At 67.1% G+C, this 15,245-nt stretch overlaps 5 protein-coding genes across 5 annotated transcripts; 3 read left to right on the forward strand and 2 right to left on the reverse strand.

The window, feature by feature from the left end:
* Nucleotides 1-235: 235 nt before the first annotated feature.
* On the forward strand, nucleotides 236-3,547 carry PFL1_05844 (uncharacterized protein; the record flags this gene model as incomplete). The annotated part of the gene is made up of 1 exon (XM_007883381.1): nucleotides 236-3,547. The coding sequence occupies one exon, from the start codon at nucleotides 236-238 to the stop codon at nucleotides 3,545-3,547; it is 3,312 nt and encodes a 1,103-aa protein (XP_007881572.1).
* An 880-nt stretch (nucleotides 3,548-4,427) lies between these two features.
* PFL1_05845 (uncharacterized protein) lies at nucleotides 4,428-5,982 on the reverse strand (the record flags this gene model as incomplete). Its single annotated transcript, XM_007883382.1, has 3 exons — nucleotides 4,428-4,547; nucleotides 5,078-5,356; nucleotides 5,980-5,982. The coding sequence occupies 3 exons, from the start codon at nucleotides 5,980-5,982 to the stop codon at nucleotides 4,428-4,430; spliced, it is 402 nt and encodes a 133-aa protein (XP_007881573.1).
* An 807-nt stretch (nucleotides 5,983-6,789) lies between these two features.
* On the forward strand, nucleotides 6,790-8,244 carry PFL1_05846 (uncharacterized protein; the record flags this gene model as incomplete). Its single annotated transcript, XM_007883383.1, has 3 exons — nucleotides 6,790-6,792; nucleotides 7,609-7,847; nucleotides 8,208-8,244. 3 exons carry the CDS (start codon nucleotides 6,790-6,792, stop codon nucleotides 8,242-8,244), a joined length of 279 nt encoding a protein of 92 aa, XP_007881574.1.
* Nucleotides 8,245-9,234: 990 nt separating this feature from the next.
* Nucleotides 9,235-13,320, forward strand: PFL1_05847 (uncharacterized protein; the record flags this gene model as incomplete). Its single annotated transcript, XM_007883384.1, has 2 exons — nucleotides 9,235-12,825; nucleotides 12,985-13,320. 2 exons carry the CDS (start codon nucleotides 9,235-9,237, stop codon nucleotides 13,318-13,320), a joined length of 3,927 nt encoding a protein of 1,308 aa, XP_007881575.1.
* Nucleotides 13,321-13,503: 183 nt separating this feature from the next.
* Nucleotides 13,504-15,194, reverse strand: PFL1_05848 (uncharacterized protein; the record flags this gene model as incomplete). The annotated part of the gene is made up of 2 exons (XM_007883385.1): nucleotides 13,504-14,375; nucleotides 14,510-15,194. 2 exons carry the CDS (start codon nucleotides 15,192-15,194, stop codon nucleotides 13,504-13,506), a joined length of 1,557 nt encoding a protein of 518 aa, XP_007881576.1.
* Nucleotides 15,195-15,245: the final 51 nt, after the last annotated feature.

The raw sequence follows: 15,245 nt of genomic DNA on the forward strand, positions 1-15,245 counted from the left end.
TGCCTGCTGCGCGACGCGGCTGCCAACAAGGAGGGGTCAGGCCAGGGCGAGTCGAGTCGAGTGTTGGTCTCTTGCCCCAACCCCACCTCGCTTTGTCTTGCTTGCTCCCCCAACCACTCTGCCTCGCTCTCGTCTTCTTTTTCCTCGGCTGCCCTCCGCTCGTCACCTTGGACTCAGCCATCACCGTCGACCTTGAGCCACACCATCGCCTCGCAACCCACGCCATGCCACCAAGATGATGGCCGAACTCCTCGCCACCCTGGCGGGCCACCCTTCCTCGCTCTTCTCGTCGTCGTCGTCGTCGTTGTCGTCGTCGGCGCCAACAGCGGCCTCCCCATCGGCCTCGCCCTCTTACCACACCGCCACCACCCTCCGCGTCCGCGACGACATACCCCACCTCCACCCCGCAGAGGTACACATCCTCAACGCGCTCGCATCCTACAGCTCGCGATACGTGCGCATCAGGGCCTTTGCCCATGCAGAGCTCGACCATGCACGCAGGCGCGCCATCCGCTCCGCCATCCGCGCAAACTCGCTCTCGTCCAGCCCCTCGAGATCTCGCAGCGCAGACCCGAACGCTTCGCAGGCCCAGCAAACTGCCGCCACCACCACCGCGCACATCGTCCCGCTCTGCTCGACCCTCCTCGCGCTCCTGGCCGACTACCACCAGCTCGTGCTCACCATCGAGCGCGACATCCTCTCAAATGACCCGGACCTCGTCGCCGAAAAGGGCTTTGTCAGTCTGGCAAACATACGCGCACGCATGCAGCCGTGGGACGCCCCGCTCTCGGCGCTCGACGACCTCGTCAACGCACTCGTCCGAGGTCCACACGGGACAGACCGCCCCGCCCCCGAGTCTACCGACGTCGAGGCCGCCGACGCTGGACGATCGCTGCCACCGCCCTCGTCCGCCCCGGCACCGGCCCTGCGCGCCTCGTCCGCGTGGACGGGCGGCCAACTCATCGACCTGCTCGTTCACCGCGCCTCGACCGGAGTCGAACGCGTCGCCCAGTGTATGACGGCCTTGCGCGATGCAGTCGAGGAGAGCTGGACCGCCGGCCTGGTCGCCTGGGTCTGCTACGGCCAAGCCAACCCGGATGGCGATGTGGCCGCCATAGCCGCGTCGTCGAGGTCCCATGGGCGCGGGCCACCAACCAAGGATCAGCTAGTGGAATGGTCCGACACGTCTGCCAGCATGCAGACTGGCGGCGCAGACGGCGGCGCCCAAGGCTCGCTCGGCGGGCGAGACACCGCCGCGACCACGACGCCGGCGACCGAGGACTGGGCGTTGACGACGAGTACCTGGCGATTCCGGCCACACGCGCTGCCCAGCTCCATCTCGGAAGCCACAGCCGATTCGATTCTCTACGTCGGCAGGGCCCTCAACACTGTGCGGTCCTCGACGGCAGCAGTCTCGCGCGGCAGCAGCTCTCAGCCAGGGACCGGCGGCTCGATGCTGCCTCCCGAATCCATGACGGCGCAGCACGTCGCGCTGCTGCAGCGGCGGCAGAACCGGCCATCGCACCCCGCCGCGCTAGACCGCGCCGTCCAGGAGATCCGCAGCGACATTAGCGAGTGGCTATTCCGCAACGTCCTCACCACCGAGCTCGTCCTCGATTCCCTCGAGACGCTCGGCAACTACTTTCTCCAGCGGGAGGGCACCTTCACCCTCTCCCTCCTCGCCGAGATTGAGGCGATGCGGAGGAACAAGCTTCTGCACACGCGGTCCGCCGCCGCCGGCGCCATCCGCGCCAGCGATCTGGAGCTCGCGCTCCACCGCGCCAGCGTCGGCACGGGCGCGGAAGACGACCCTTCGCTCGAGAAGCTGCGCTTTGTCCTGCCTGGAGGCCAGTTCCGCTCTGCAGGCGCGGCGCAGTCTTCTTCGTCGTCGTCGCATCGCCCCGATCCGCGCTCCAGGCAGGCGCCGGCTCGGTTCGACGACCTTATCATCGGCGTGCCGGCCCAGCTGCACTTGACCCCCACCTTTCCGCTCGACCTCTTCCTCTCGCCGGCCGACCTGGCGGCCTACTCTCGCCTATTTGCCTACCTCTTCGCGCTCAAGCGGGTCCAGTCGCGCGTGCTGGGCTGCTGGACGAGCCTGAGCAAGAGCCAGCGCATCCGCCGGCGCTTCACGGGCACGGGCGAGGGCGGCGTCGACCGGGGCGAGGAGCGCCGGCGCACCGAGCTGCTGCGCCGCAGCTGGGGGCTGACGCGCAACATGCTCTGGTTCCTCGACACGCTGCTGGGCCATTTCCAGACCGACGTCATCGACGTCCAGTACACTCGGCTCCTTTCGCAGCTGACGGGACGCCGAGCTGACGCGACGGCGACGGCGATGGCAACGGGCGGGGCGGCCTCGGCTTCGACGCCCGGGCTCCACAAGAGCGGCAGCCGGGGATCACTGCGCAGAGGAGCGTCGAGCGCCAGAGACCGCAAGGACTCGAGCAGGTCGGCCTCGTCGCTCACGCATGCCACCGACGCCGGCGAGGCGGCAGGCTCGGGCAGCGCGACGCCGCACGCTGCACCACCGACGACGTACGCCGGCTCGACGTTGGGCCACCAGACGCCACGGGCATCGCTGCGCGGCTTCCCGCCAGGTGCGCTCGGGACCGCCGTGGGCGGCAACAGGCGGATCCCCTTTCCCGGCTCGACGTACGGTGGCGGAGGCGCCGGCGGCGATGGCAGCGGCAGCGTTGCGCCATCGCACTACCGGCCGCATCTTCGGAGCGGGCCCGGGCCCGGTCTTTCGGCCGTCGCGCCTGCCACGCTACGGTCCTACCGCACCCTGGGCCACGACGGCGGCGCAGACGAGGTCGCCACGCTCGACTTTACCTCTCTGCGGCTGACGCACTCCTACTTTCTCACCTTTCTGCAGGACGGCCTGCTGCTGTCGTCGCCGACGGCGTCGAACCTGATCCGATCCATCCTCGAGACGTGCGAGCGGTTTGTCGGGCTGGTCGAGCGGTGGGGCGGCGACGTGCTGCCTTCGCTCCTCTCCGAGGGCGGCCTGAGTGCGGCGACGGCGACCAACATGCAGAACATTGTCGCCATGCGCCGCAAGGACGTCGAGGAGATCGAGGCGACGCTGCAAGGCCGGCTGCGCGACTTTTTCAACCTGCTCAACAATGCCTCGTCGTCGTCATCGGCGGGAGTTCCGGCGAATGCCACTGCGGGAGAGGGAGAGGGAGGGGTGAAAGATGGCAACGGTGCGTCAGCGACAGCAGCGGCATCGACATCGGGAGCATCGCAGCAGCAGGCGGGAGACGAGAGCCTGATCCGGCCTCGGATCCTGCCGCCGTCGTTGCTGGGACGACAGCCATCGCACCAGCCGGGCGGCCCCACGGCGGGCGGCGAGGGTGCGAAAAGGGAGAAGGCCAACAGCGGCGTCAACGAAGCGCGGATCGAGGCCGACGGGGCGGCACGGAGGCACCTCGAGCAGCTGCTGCTGCGCCTCGACTTTAGCGGTAGCTTTTCCTCGGTCGACGCGACGGCGACGGCGACGGCGACGGCGACGGCGACGAGGATGGGGATCGGGAGCGTCGTGTAGACTTTTTGCGTGGGCGGCGCCAGAGGGCCTGAGCGCATCACCGCATCACCGCATCGCATGGCATCGCATCGCGTCCGACGATGGCGCATGCGACGGTCGCATCAATTGCATCGCGTCCCATCGTTCACATCAGCGGCCCAGGTCAGCCTAGGCCTCACCGTGCCTTGATGGTGCCGAGCTGCGATCTGGCAGCACAACCCGACGGACGAGGGGAGCAGGGCCCATGTCGTTGTCGGCGGAGGATGGTAAGTATGGCCGAGCAAGGACTGCAGCGCGACGGGGACGGTGGCTCTCGTAACGGCCCTCTTCGGCTTCTCTCCCCCTCTCATTCTCCCACGGGCGTGCAACAGGCGTCCACGAGGTCGTACCGCACAGGGTGTCTGGTAGGTCTTTCTTTGTCTTATTCGATACGCCCGCGGGTGTGCGTGGATGGGTGGGTGCGTAAAGGGCCTATGATCTGGGCGCTTACGAAGGCTGGGCTCCCCCTCCCTCCGAACCCCTCGTTTGCTGCTCCAACCCTCCCACCTCCCCATCGTGAATAGAGGCATAGTGTGGACGGCGACGACGACGGCATATCCACGCCGATCCGGACACCGGAACCGAGTGGCGAAAAGGGTGAGTCGGGAAGAGGGTGGGATTGCAGCAGCAAAACAGGTGGTACACGGGACTGGAGGGCGGCCCCAAACAAGAGACTGAGGAGGTGTAGGATGCGCAGCGCGTGCGTGCGTGCGCGGCGAGGAGGAGGGGCGGACAGAGGTGATGGGGTCGTGCGTCGCCTCCTCTCCCCCCTTTTTGTGGGAGATGGTGGGTGGGTGGGTGGTCGGGTCGGGCCTGGCTGACCCTTTCCCCCCACGCGTTCTGGATTCCCGCGCCTGCCCGTTTACTTCTTCTTGGCGTCGCCGGCCTTGACCTTCTTGGTACCGCGGACCTTCTTGGAGCGGTTCTTGCGCTCCTTCCTGAGCTTTCGCGAGGCCTTCTCGGTCTTGGTGGCCAGGCCGACCTGTTGTCGTTGCAGAGCGGCAGTGCAGAGGAGAGAGAGGGAAATGAGGTGTAAGTCTCGACGCGACGCTGGGTGGTGGGGCCGTCATCTGCTCGTCCAGGGCCCTGGGCCTGAGCCTGACCCTGCCCGCCGCGCCGATCCTGCCGCGACATCGATGGTGGCCGCCAGACACCCGCTGCTGACCTGCGCTGCTTCCTTCTCCGAGTTCCCGTCCAGCCTCCTGGCACCCGAGGTCCGGCAGTGGGTCCGTGAGTCGGGCCTCCTTCCACCTCGACCTGACTGACGGATCCTCCAGCCTCTCCTTTGGGTCCCCCGGGGCTGCAGCATGGCTCCTCCAGGCACGTCTCCGTCGAAAGACTCTCCCAAAAGCCCAGCAGCCCCACGATGACCCGCCATCCCATCTTGCCTGCTCCGCCGACTGACCCTCTCCAATCCCTCTGGCGGTCCTCCTCGTCCCCAACATCGGGCTGCCGTCGTATTCCTCCCAGCGACCCATCGCCGACGGCCGAGCACGATCGCCCGATACTCACGCGGACAAGCCTGTGCTTGGGCTCGAACTTCATCGACTCCCTGCTGTCGTAGATGAGGGCGAAGCCGGTGGAGCGTCCGCCACCGAATGCGGTCCTCATGCCGAAGACGATGACCTGCTCCTTGGGCGCCTTGTACATGGCGCCCAGCTTCTCCGAGAGCTCCGCCTTGGAGACGTTGGGGCGGGCAGGGTGGATGACATCCAGAACCATCTGCTTCCTCTGGAGCAGACGGTTGGTGATGAACTTGCGAGTGCGCAGGGTGATCGGCGAAGTGGCGTCCTGTTGGAGCGGCAGCGGCGGCAGCGGCGGCGGCGGCGGCGGCGATGGTGATTCGGCGGTGGCGTCAGAGGTCGATTGGTCGGTCGAACGGCAGCATCATAGATGGAAAGGACGGGGGCAGAGATCAGGGTCGGGATCGAAGTCGTCGGAGGCCAAGACAGATTCAAGGTCGATCAAAGTCGAGGTTCGAAGTCGAGGTCGGGATAGCGATTGACGTCGTCATCGTCAAGTCGGGCAGGGCAAGAGCGCAAAGGAGACGGGCAGAGAGACAGCATAGAGGTCAGAAATCTGGGCACGTTTATCGAGGCTCCGGCACCGGCCGCAAACCCCTCGTGCTCATCGTCGTCTCGTCGTCGTAGTCGTCGTAGGGGTCATCGGCATCGGCGGCGGCAACATGGGCGATACGTGTCTCGCTCCTGCTCGGAACGTCGGCTGATGAACGACGATATCTGCCCTTGTTGTCGTCGTCGTCGCCGAGAGCAGAGCAGAGCAGGAGTTGTTGATACGTGGCCGCCGTTGCCTCCGCCTTTGCCGACGCGCCGGGCGATGCGAGCGAGCGAGCGAGCGGACGGGCGATGTAGCACGAGAGGCGTGTGATGGCGACGGCGTCGACGGCTGCTCACCATCTTGAAGGGTCCTTGATGTGGTCGAAGGGGTAGGGTATGCGGAGCAGGCTGGCGCAGTGGCTAGGGTTGGGTCACGGTGTCGGGCAGACGGGATGCGGTGCCAGGCTCGGACGGCCTCTGCCCGCTTCCGCTCGTCTGCCAGCCTGGCTCGCGGCTGGCTTGGCTTGGCTGGCTGGCTGGCTGGTTGGCTGGTTGGCCGACCACCCCTTCTCTCCTTCGACCTCGCCGCCTGGCTGGCTCCCGCCTGGCTGGCTGGGCCAAGCCTGGCCTTTCCAAGCCAAACCTTCGCACCCGCCGTCCGTCGCTCGCTCGCCCACCCATCCGCACTCTGGATGGGCAGCGGGCGGGCGCTTTGCGGAATTTCCTCCAAGCCTCAAGCTGCCCGCCCGCCAGAACCGCGCTGCCGAGGCGCGACCTGAAAAATTCCCACGCTCGCCCAGCCAACAGGCGGCCACCGAAAATCAAGTGATCTGGCCCGCCAGCGTCAGAGCGAGGGCAGCAAATTTCCGGCACCGGCATTCACAATGCCCTGACCCAGGGTCGGCGGGCCAGCCAGCCCAGCCTGGCCAGCCCAGCCAAGCCAAAGTCATGAGCGTGGCTGGCGGCGGGCCCGTCACTCTGCGCGAGGGAGGGGAAGAGCAGGGCTGGCAGGCGAGGCCGTGGCCGTCGGGCGCCGACAAGGGGAGTATGGGGACGGCGCAGCGTGCGCTGGCTGGGCTGGCGGGGCGGCCAAGGCTCGCTCCTCGACCTACCCGCTTCCTTCTCACTCCACCCTTTTCACATACCCCACCCGCCAAACTCGTCAAGATGGTGAGTGCCTGCTGTCCCACGTCGCCATCCAGCAGCACCACGGCCACGATACGACGCCATCGCCCGCGAGACCACCAGAGAGACCCGAGGAGATGCAAAAGAGGGTTCGAAACAGCGCCGACGAAGAGCGATACGAAGGAGCGACTATTCTACGGCCTGCACCGATCGACCTTGCCCGCGGCCCAGGCGACATTATGCTATCGCCGACTCCGATCCTTTGCGACTCAAACGACGACGACGACACAGCGATGTTCAGCTCAGATGGCCTCAGGGGAGGGGAAATGCAGGATACATCAAGGGGCAAAGTGTCGAAAGCCGACCCTTGGGCGGTATGCGGCTCGCAGCAACGACGAGCGACATTTGGAGGAAGAGAAGCCAAAGGCGGCAGCCCCGACAGCCGTGCAGGGCAGCACGCAGCGCCCAAGGATGAAACGCTGCAACTGTCAGGCTGCCACTCGGAAGCTTTGCACCGTCTGGCATCGTTCCTTTTGAACTGGCCAGCCGGGTGGCATTCGCAGCCTCCAACAACCGCCAACTGCGACGTGTCCTGCCCTCTACTCGCCCTCTGCGCCCTCAGCCGGCTTTGACGACACCAGCCCTGATTGCTCGACTCGACAGCGCTCGGCCCCGACCTCGACCTCGACCATCTGCTCTTCGCCCCGTTCCGTCTCTCTCTCGCGTCTTCGTCTCTGCCTTGGTCTCGCCGGCCGGATGCGTGGCTCAGGGCCGTGGCGGTAGAATCGAAACGTGTTGCCCTCACACATGCGCTAACCTCGCCCCGCCGCACTCTGCGCCTTTCTCCACGTCGCTCTTCAGTCCAAGCGCACTGCCAAGGTCGGAATCACCGGAAAGTACGGCACGCGATACGGTGCGTCGCTGCGACGACAGGTCAAGAAGATTGAGATCTCGCAGCACAGCAAGTACACCTGCACCTTCTGCGGCAAGGACGCCGTCAAGAGGAAGGCTGTCGGCATCTGGGAGTGCCGCGCCTGCCGCAAGACCATGGCCGGCGGCGCCTGGACCCTCTCCACCACCGCTGCTGCCACCGTCCGCAGGTGAGTGTCCAGCCATGTCGTGGACCAGAGATGGCTCGTCGCGACGTGCTCGGGATATGGTGGAGGTCTGGACGGACACGATGACGCCCTCGACGGCGGACCGCGAGACTGGCAGACCAGCAGCGCAAGGGGCGAGGCAAAGGGCGGTGGAAGGATTCCCGCGTTGGACAAAGCACTTTGCTGGAGGCAGGCAAGGCTCGAGAGCATCGAGGCTGTATGGGCGAGCGTACCCTCTCGACGGCTGCTCGTGCCGGTCGAAGGGGGCGACGCCGGAAGGAAGGGAGCCATGTCGGCCAGCGCTTCGTGCGGCAACCTCATACTGACTCGTTCTGCTCCCCTTGCCATGGCCCCACCTCACAGCACCATCCGCCGTCTGCGCGAGCTGACCGAGGCCTAAATGTGCGACATCTCGTTGCATTCGTCTCGGTGGTTTCCTGGTCTCGGCGTTTTCCCTCCTCCCTCGCTCGTCTCGTATTTCCTGCTCGGCCCTGTTTGCTGCCGTGGCAAGGAAGGGGCACGAACGAGCGAGCGTGTTGTGGCTCCTCTCTTTCCCACTTCTCTGTATTACATCCAGCCAGCAAGCGCGCATGCCCCACCATCCTCGCCGACCGTCGTCTCCCTGAAGAGAAGGAGATCGTCGCCGTGGGTCCAAACCTCCCACGGCACGCCCTCATCCACACACGCGCAGCCCACACACGCGCAGCCCACACACGCACGCACACACACACACTACCAAAAATGCAAAGCAAACTCCCTAGGCTCCTATACGACTGGCTGCATTGCGTCTGCGAGCGGGTCGTTTGCGAGGCGAGGTTGCGCGGCGTAGAGAAGAGCGCCGCTGGGTGCAGTCGGTGGTCGAGGACTGCCGTGGCAGCTTTGGGACTGATGGAAGGCGTCGGAGCGGCGCGATGGTCGGATCGAGGTGGCTAGGCTGAGGAGCGGCAATGCTTGCCTGGGCTGAGTCTGGTCGTGCTGGGGAGACGAGGAAGGTTGCTCGGAACGTGGTGTTGTTGGCGCGGCTTGGCCCTTGGCTGGCAGGCCTGAGTGCGCTTGGGCCAGGTTTGAAAGCTCGACGCGTGGGGCTGCCCCGCTTGCCCGCCTTTGTCTGCCTGCCAGGGGCGGGCCGGTCGGCCTGGCCCGGATTTCCGGTCGGGGCCTCGCCGTGCGGGGATCCTCGACTCGGGTCGAGCTTGGCTCAGGCCTGTTGATCTTCCCCCGCCACCACCACCACCACCACCACCACCACCACCACCACCACCACCACCGCTCACGACTACGGCACCGCTCTGCCACGCTCTTCGGCCGCATCGTACGCCGACATCCTCTTCCAGTTCTTGGACCGCTCGGCCGCCACCTCACCCGGCCGGCCTGGCATCTGCATCGCGCCATGAGTGCGCAGAACCACGACTGGCCACCGGCCCACGCCCCCGACCAGGAGCTGCAGCCAGACCAGCCCGTCGTCCAGTGGATCGATGCCCAGCAGCGATATCACACCGGCTCATCCGCATCGCCACCCGGTGCCGACGACGTCAGGATGCCGAGAGAGGCCTCTGAACCCCAGCTGCCCACAATACCGAGTCAACCCACCAAGGACGCCCGTGCCGCCTCGTTGACCCACCCAATGGTCTCCGTCAGCCAGCCGTCCGTCTCCCGTCATTCAAAGGACCGCTCGCACTCCCCAGCGAGGTCTAGATCATCGGCCGCCCGCCCTTCCTACTCTGAGCACCTGCTCCAACAGCAGCAGTACCGCCAGCAGCAGCAGCAGCAGCAGCAGCTGTTGCATCAGCACTATCTGCAGTCCGGCCCGCTGTCAGCCGGCCTTGCTTTCCCAAACACCCCTTCTACCTCCTCACAGCAGCTCTACGGGGACCCTTCGCCCTCCATCTCCCGCATCGGCGACGTTCCGGCCGGTGTCGACGGCACCCAGCTGGAAGACGAGTACGACGAGAACACCGGGCTCGTGCTCGGACCATCGAGGCGCAGGCGGGGTCGAAACAACTCGCACTCGTCCTATGGCAGCAGCGTCCTCCCCGCCGGCTACAACGCTCAGGCCTACCGCGGGCTCACATCCCCAGCGCTGGGCGGAGGCGGCGGCAGCTTCCCATCCCGTCAGGGCCTGCCTCCACCCTCGCAGCCGCGGCGTCACCGCGAGGGCAACAGCCGGCCCTCGACCGGCATTGGCCTCAACGGATCTTCGAGGCCCAGCGCATCCGAGGTCGAGGGCTGGCTCCGGTCCACAGCCCAACCCGCCGACGCCTTCGCCTCGCTGTCGCCCTCGAGCCCGCAGATGCCCGACGGCGGCATGTTTGCCTCGCCCACCTTCCAGTCCTTTGGCCCGCAAGCCAGGATCACCAAGAAGGCGAGCGGCATGACGCTCAGCGAGGCCGGCAGCGCTCGCGGGCGGGGCGGACCAGGCTCCGCCTCCGGGCTCAGCGCCGGCGTGATGAGTGCGGGGGCGGGCGACGTGCGACGCCGTCGCAAGGAGAGCTCGCGGCGCAAGGAGAGCAGCGGCTTCTCGGCGCTGCAGGCATCGCTTGGAGCCACGCTGGGCGGTCTCGACGCTGCGGTCGACCCCGCCAACCGGAAGATCGACTCGATCGAAGAGTGGCGCGCAAAGAGCGCCGGCGTCGACGCTGCTGCTGCTGCCGCCGCCGACGCCGACCCCCTGGCGGTTGAGGGTGTACGCCCTCGCAAGAAGAGCTCGGCGCGAAGGGACAGCGATTTCTCTCGTTCCATGGGCCAGGGCACGTTCGGTGTCCCTCCGCTGCCGCCATTGAGCCCCGGTCTAACCAGCAGCAGGACACTCGATGGCCTAGCACAGCTCGGTGTCGGTGCGGGTGTCAACGCTGCCCTTTCCCCGCCCGCCCATCAAAGGCGGCGCTCAACGTCCAAAGTTCCCTCGGTCGCGCCGTCCATCACGCGCTCAATCCTGAGCCAGCGCACCTCAGGTCCGCTGCCGACGCTGCCGGACGTCTTTGCGCTGTCGGGCCACAAGTCGCAGGAGGACACGCCAATCCGCAGGTTCGTGCGCTGGATGTCCAAGGAAGGCCTGCGCAGCGTCCTGACGCCGTCGATCCTGCTGGCGGTGCTCGTAGTCAAGTGGAGCGTAAGCCGGGGCGGCTGGAGTGGTCGGGCCACGCCACCGCTGTTCGGCGACTTTGAGGCGCAGCGGCACTGGCTGGAACTGACGCTGCACCTGCCGACGTCGCAGTGGTACTTCTACGACCTCGACTACTGGGGCCTCGACTATCCGCCGCTCACGGCGTGGATCAGCTTGGCGTGTGCTCGTATCGCCGATGCCCTTCCGGGGGTCCGACACGGCGTGGCCTTTGTCACGTCGCGGGGCGCCGAGGATGCGGCGACCGTCACCTTTATGCGGGCCACGGTCGTCACGCTCGACTTTGCCGTCTACGTGCCGGCCGTGACCTGGTTCCTCTCGCGGCGGCTCGAGGGTCGTGGCAGCCGGACGCACGCCATTGCGCTGCTGTCGGTCCTGCTGCAGCCCGCCCTGATCCTCATCGACAATGGCCACTTCCAGTACAACAGCGTCATGCTGGGCTTCGCCGCCGCGTGCTTTGCGCTGCTCTATACGACGCTTCCGAGTCCGAGCTCGGCCGCCAATCCCCCGCTCGATGCGAACACGACGTCCGCAAGATCCGGCAAGGCGGCATCGGCAACACGCGCGCGCGAGCGGTCCGGGCGGGTGACGGACCTCAGCCGGAGGCTCAGCTACGAGTACGTGCTGGCGGCCTTCTTCTTCTGCCTCAGCCTGGCCTTCAAGCAGATGGCGCTCTACTATGCGCCCGCCGTCTTCGCCGTGATGCTGGGTCGGTGCATCGGCCTGGTCCAGGTGGATCCGGAGCGCGGCCTATCGCTCTTCTGCGGCCTCGGCCTTTGCGTCCTGGCGACGTTCGGCATCGCCTTTGCTCCCTGGCTGACGAGCCTCGAGCAGGTCGGGCAGGTGTTTCACCGCATTTTCCCGCTCTCGCGCGGCCTGTTCGAGGACAAGGTGGCCAACGTGTGGTGCTTCCTCTCGGTGCTACCCATCCCGCAGCGGCTCAAGCTGCGCAACCTGCTCAGCGTCGCCGCGCTGGCGAGGCTCAGCCTGCTGTCGACGCTCGTCATGATCCTGCCGGGGTGCGTGATGCTGTTCGTCGCCGCGTCCGAGACGGCCAAGCGCGAGATGATGGTCGAGGACGGCGAGACGGTCAAGCGGGCCATGGCCAAGTCGAGAGCGCGGCGCGAGAGCGTCTCTTCGATCGCCGCCACCTCCAACACCACGGTTGTCGACGCCAACGGCAACGGCAATGGCACTGGCACTGGCACTGGCACTGGCAACGGCAAAGCGCCTCGGCCCGCGTCGCCGACCGACATGAAGCGATCGACCTCGCAGGCTCTCACCGCCCGATCGCGCAAGAGCGGCGGCGGCGGCGGGGGCAGGACGAGCTCGATCTCTGGCTCGGTCGCCGCAGGACGGATGGGCCAGGCCTCCACGGCCGCTGCCTCTGACCTCCAGTCTCTGCTCGCCGGCACGCCGTTGGCTCAGGTCGGGGAGGCTGGAGCGAAGCGGCCGGCCTCGCTGCTGCCGCACGACGCGGCAGGAGCGGAGCGTCCCGTCGCCGTCGCCTCGACGCTGCCGTCGCCGGCGGCCATGATGCTGCCGTACGGCCTGCTCTCGGTCTCGATGGCCTTCTACCTGTTTGGCTTCCAGACGCACGAAAAGTCGATCCTGCTGCCGCTGCTGCCGCTGACGTTGCTGCTGGGCGCCAAGGGCGACCAGTGGGGCGGCGGGTCGACGGCCTCGGACTGGGCGTGGGCGGTGCTCGGCAACAACGTCGGCGCCTTTAGCGTGTACCCGCTGCTGCGGAGGGACGGCCAGGCGCTGCAGTACGCCGTGCTGCTGCTGGCGTGGAACTGGCTCGTGGGAAATCGCTTCTGGGACATCAGGGGCAAGGGCGTCGTCGCCACCTTTGCCGCGGTAGGTACCCGCCGTGCCGCTGGGGCGATTCGATCCCTCGACTCGTTCGACCGCGTGCTGATCCTGCCGTTTTTTCCTTTCTCCTCCTTGCTTGCCTGGGTTCCGACTTGCCGTGTCGCCCTTGCCCGCCATCCGACCCGCCCCCCGCCCGATCCGCAGCTGGTCCAAGCAGCGGTGCTGTCTCTGCATCTGCTCGAGCTGGTGCGACCCTACATCCTGCCGACGGAGCTGCACAACCACCTCTCGACGCGCTACCCGGACCTCGGGCCCGTGCTCAACGCCTGGCTCTGCACGCCCGTGTTTGCCATCCTCTGGGCCTGGGCCACGGCCCGACAGTGGCAGGTCGGCTTCGGATGCGGACTCCAGCACTTTATCTGGACCGGGCCCTCTTCCCCCTCGTCCTCCTCGCGTCCTTCGGCCTCGGACAAGGGTACCGAACCCGCGCTCAATGCCGCCGGCAAGACCAGGCGCAGTCTGGATGCCGTCAAGGGCTGATTCGAGGAGGAACCACGGGTCCGCCCAGCCTCGTACCATCTCGCATTCGTCGTCATCGTCGTCGTCGTCATCGCCGTCGTCGTCGTGCGAGTCAAAAACCACCAACCTCAGTACTGTCATTTCGTGATGCCACCCACAATCCCTTCCGGCGTGCGTGCACGGCGGCCGACGGCGGCGCCGGCCTCAGGCCTCGCTCTCGTCGTCGACCCTCGCCTTTTTCCCCTTGCCCTCCTGCGCCTCGGCCTCGGCCTCGATCTCGGGCTCGGCCTTTTTCTTCCTCTTGACCATCTTGCTCAGGTCGTTGACCGCGACACTGGCGGCGCCCGACGACGACGACCCGGTCGCGCTGCGGAGGGCGCTCAGCGCCCTCGCCGCGTCGTCGCTGCCGCCCGCTCCGCCGAGGAAGGCGTCGGCGATGGCCTGCTCCAGCGCGGCCTTGGTCGAGGTCGCCGTCATGCCCTCTCCCAGCCCGAAGCCCGCCGCTGCTGCGGCATTCCCCTCGGGCTCGCCCGAGAGCTTGGCCAGACCCGAGGGCGACTCGTACTCGTCGAGCTTGGTGTCGAGCTCCTCCTTCATCTCGCGCACGTCCTTGAGCTCGAGCGTCACCTGGTCCGACGTCATGCCGAGGATGTCGTCCTTTTCCAGCTTCCTCGCCGCCTCGTCGTCGTCACCGGCAGCTGCAGAAGACGGCGCCTTGCCCTTGCCCTTGCCGTCGGCCTGGTCGGCGCCCTCCTGGCCGCCCTCGCCTTCCTGGATCTTCTCCGATCGCGCCGCTTCGGCGTTGGCCAGCACCCTCTGAGCATCTGGGCTCGGCAGGGCGAGCGAGGCGATCGTCTTTTGGCGCTCCTCGAGCGCGGCCAGGCGCGTTGCGAGCACGCCGGATGCCGCCTTGACATGGCGGATGGCGCCCTCGCGCTCCGAGACCGTCGGGTGGAACTCGAGCGCCAGGCCGAGCCGGAGGTGTGCGTCGGCGAGGCGGCGCGAGTGCGGGTGCAGCAGCGGCGTGAGGAGCGTCAGGCACGCCTGGTAGTCGGACGAGGCTTGCTGGAAGTTTTCTGAGGCGAAAGAACGGGACGGGAGGCAAGTGTAGGGAGTGGGGGGAAAGGCGCAGGACGAGGTTCAGCATTGGTCCTCACCGAGGCCCATCGCGGGTGGGTCGAAATCGTCATCCCAAGCAGCATGCACTCACCGCTCTCGAGGCCGACGTCGCCGAGGTCGTTGAGCACTTCGGCCAGCTCAGCCTTGACCTTGGTCTCGTCCCACACGGCACCCTCGAGCGTCTCGAGCTGCTTGCTGTCGCCGTCGAGGGCGCGCTGGTAGATGACGCGGGCGAGGTCGAGGACGCTGAAGGCGACGCCGAGGTCGTCGTCCTCCTCGTCTTCCCCTCCCTCTGCGCCGTCCTCTGCGCCCTCGGCGGCATCGTCCTCGTCGTCGCTCTCGGCATCGCCGCTGAAGCTGAACCTCGGGTCCTGGACCTTGGACTTTGCCGATCCGCTGCCGCTGCCTCTCGCCGTCGCCGCACCCGAGGTCGAGGCCGGCTTTGCCCTGGAGGGCATGGGTGCGTCTTTTGCGCCGCCACCACCGCCGAGGGCGCCCGAGTTGGCGATGGCGGTCTCGAGGAGCGCGCGGCCGTAGAGGTGGAGGATGGGGGCGAGGCTCTGGTGGTCCTCGCCGTGGGTGTCGCGCAGCAGCTCGAGCACCGTGGCGAGCTGGTCGGTGGCGGCATCGTACTGTTTGAGCGCCATGGCGCGGCGTGCTGTGTCGAGCAGCTCGCGCGGCGAGGCCGTCGTCGTCGTCGCCGATGCTTGGTCGAGGGCGGTGGCCGCAGCCGGTGTGTCGCCGCTGGGCTGCGAAGGCTGCTCGTTGAATGCCATCTTGACTTTGTGTGCTGCGCGTGCGGAGTGTGCGGGTGTGAATGCGTGTGG

This window comes from Pseudozyma flocculosa (genome assembly GCF_000417875.1).
Source record: "Pseudozyma flocculosa PF-1 unplaced genomic scaffold scaffold00022, whole genome shotgun sequence".
NCBI lineage: Eukaryota > Fungi > Basidiomycota > Ustilaginomycetes > Ustilaginales > Ustilaginaceae > Pseudozyma > Pseudozyma flocculosa.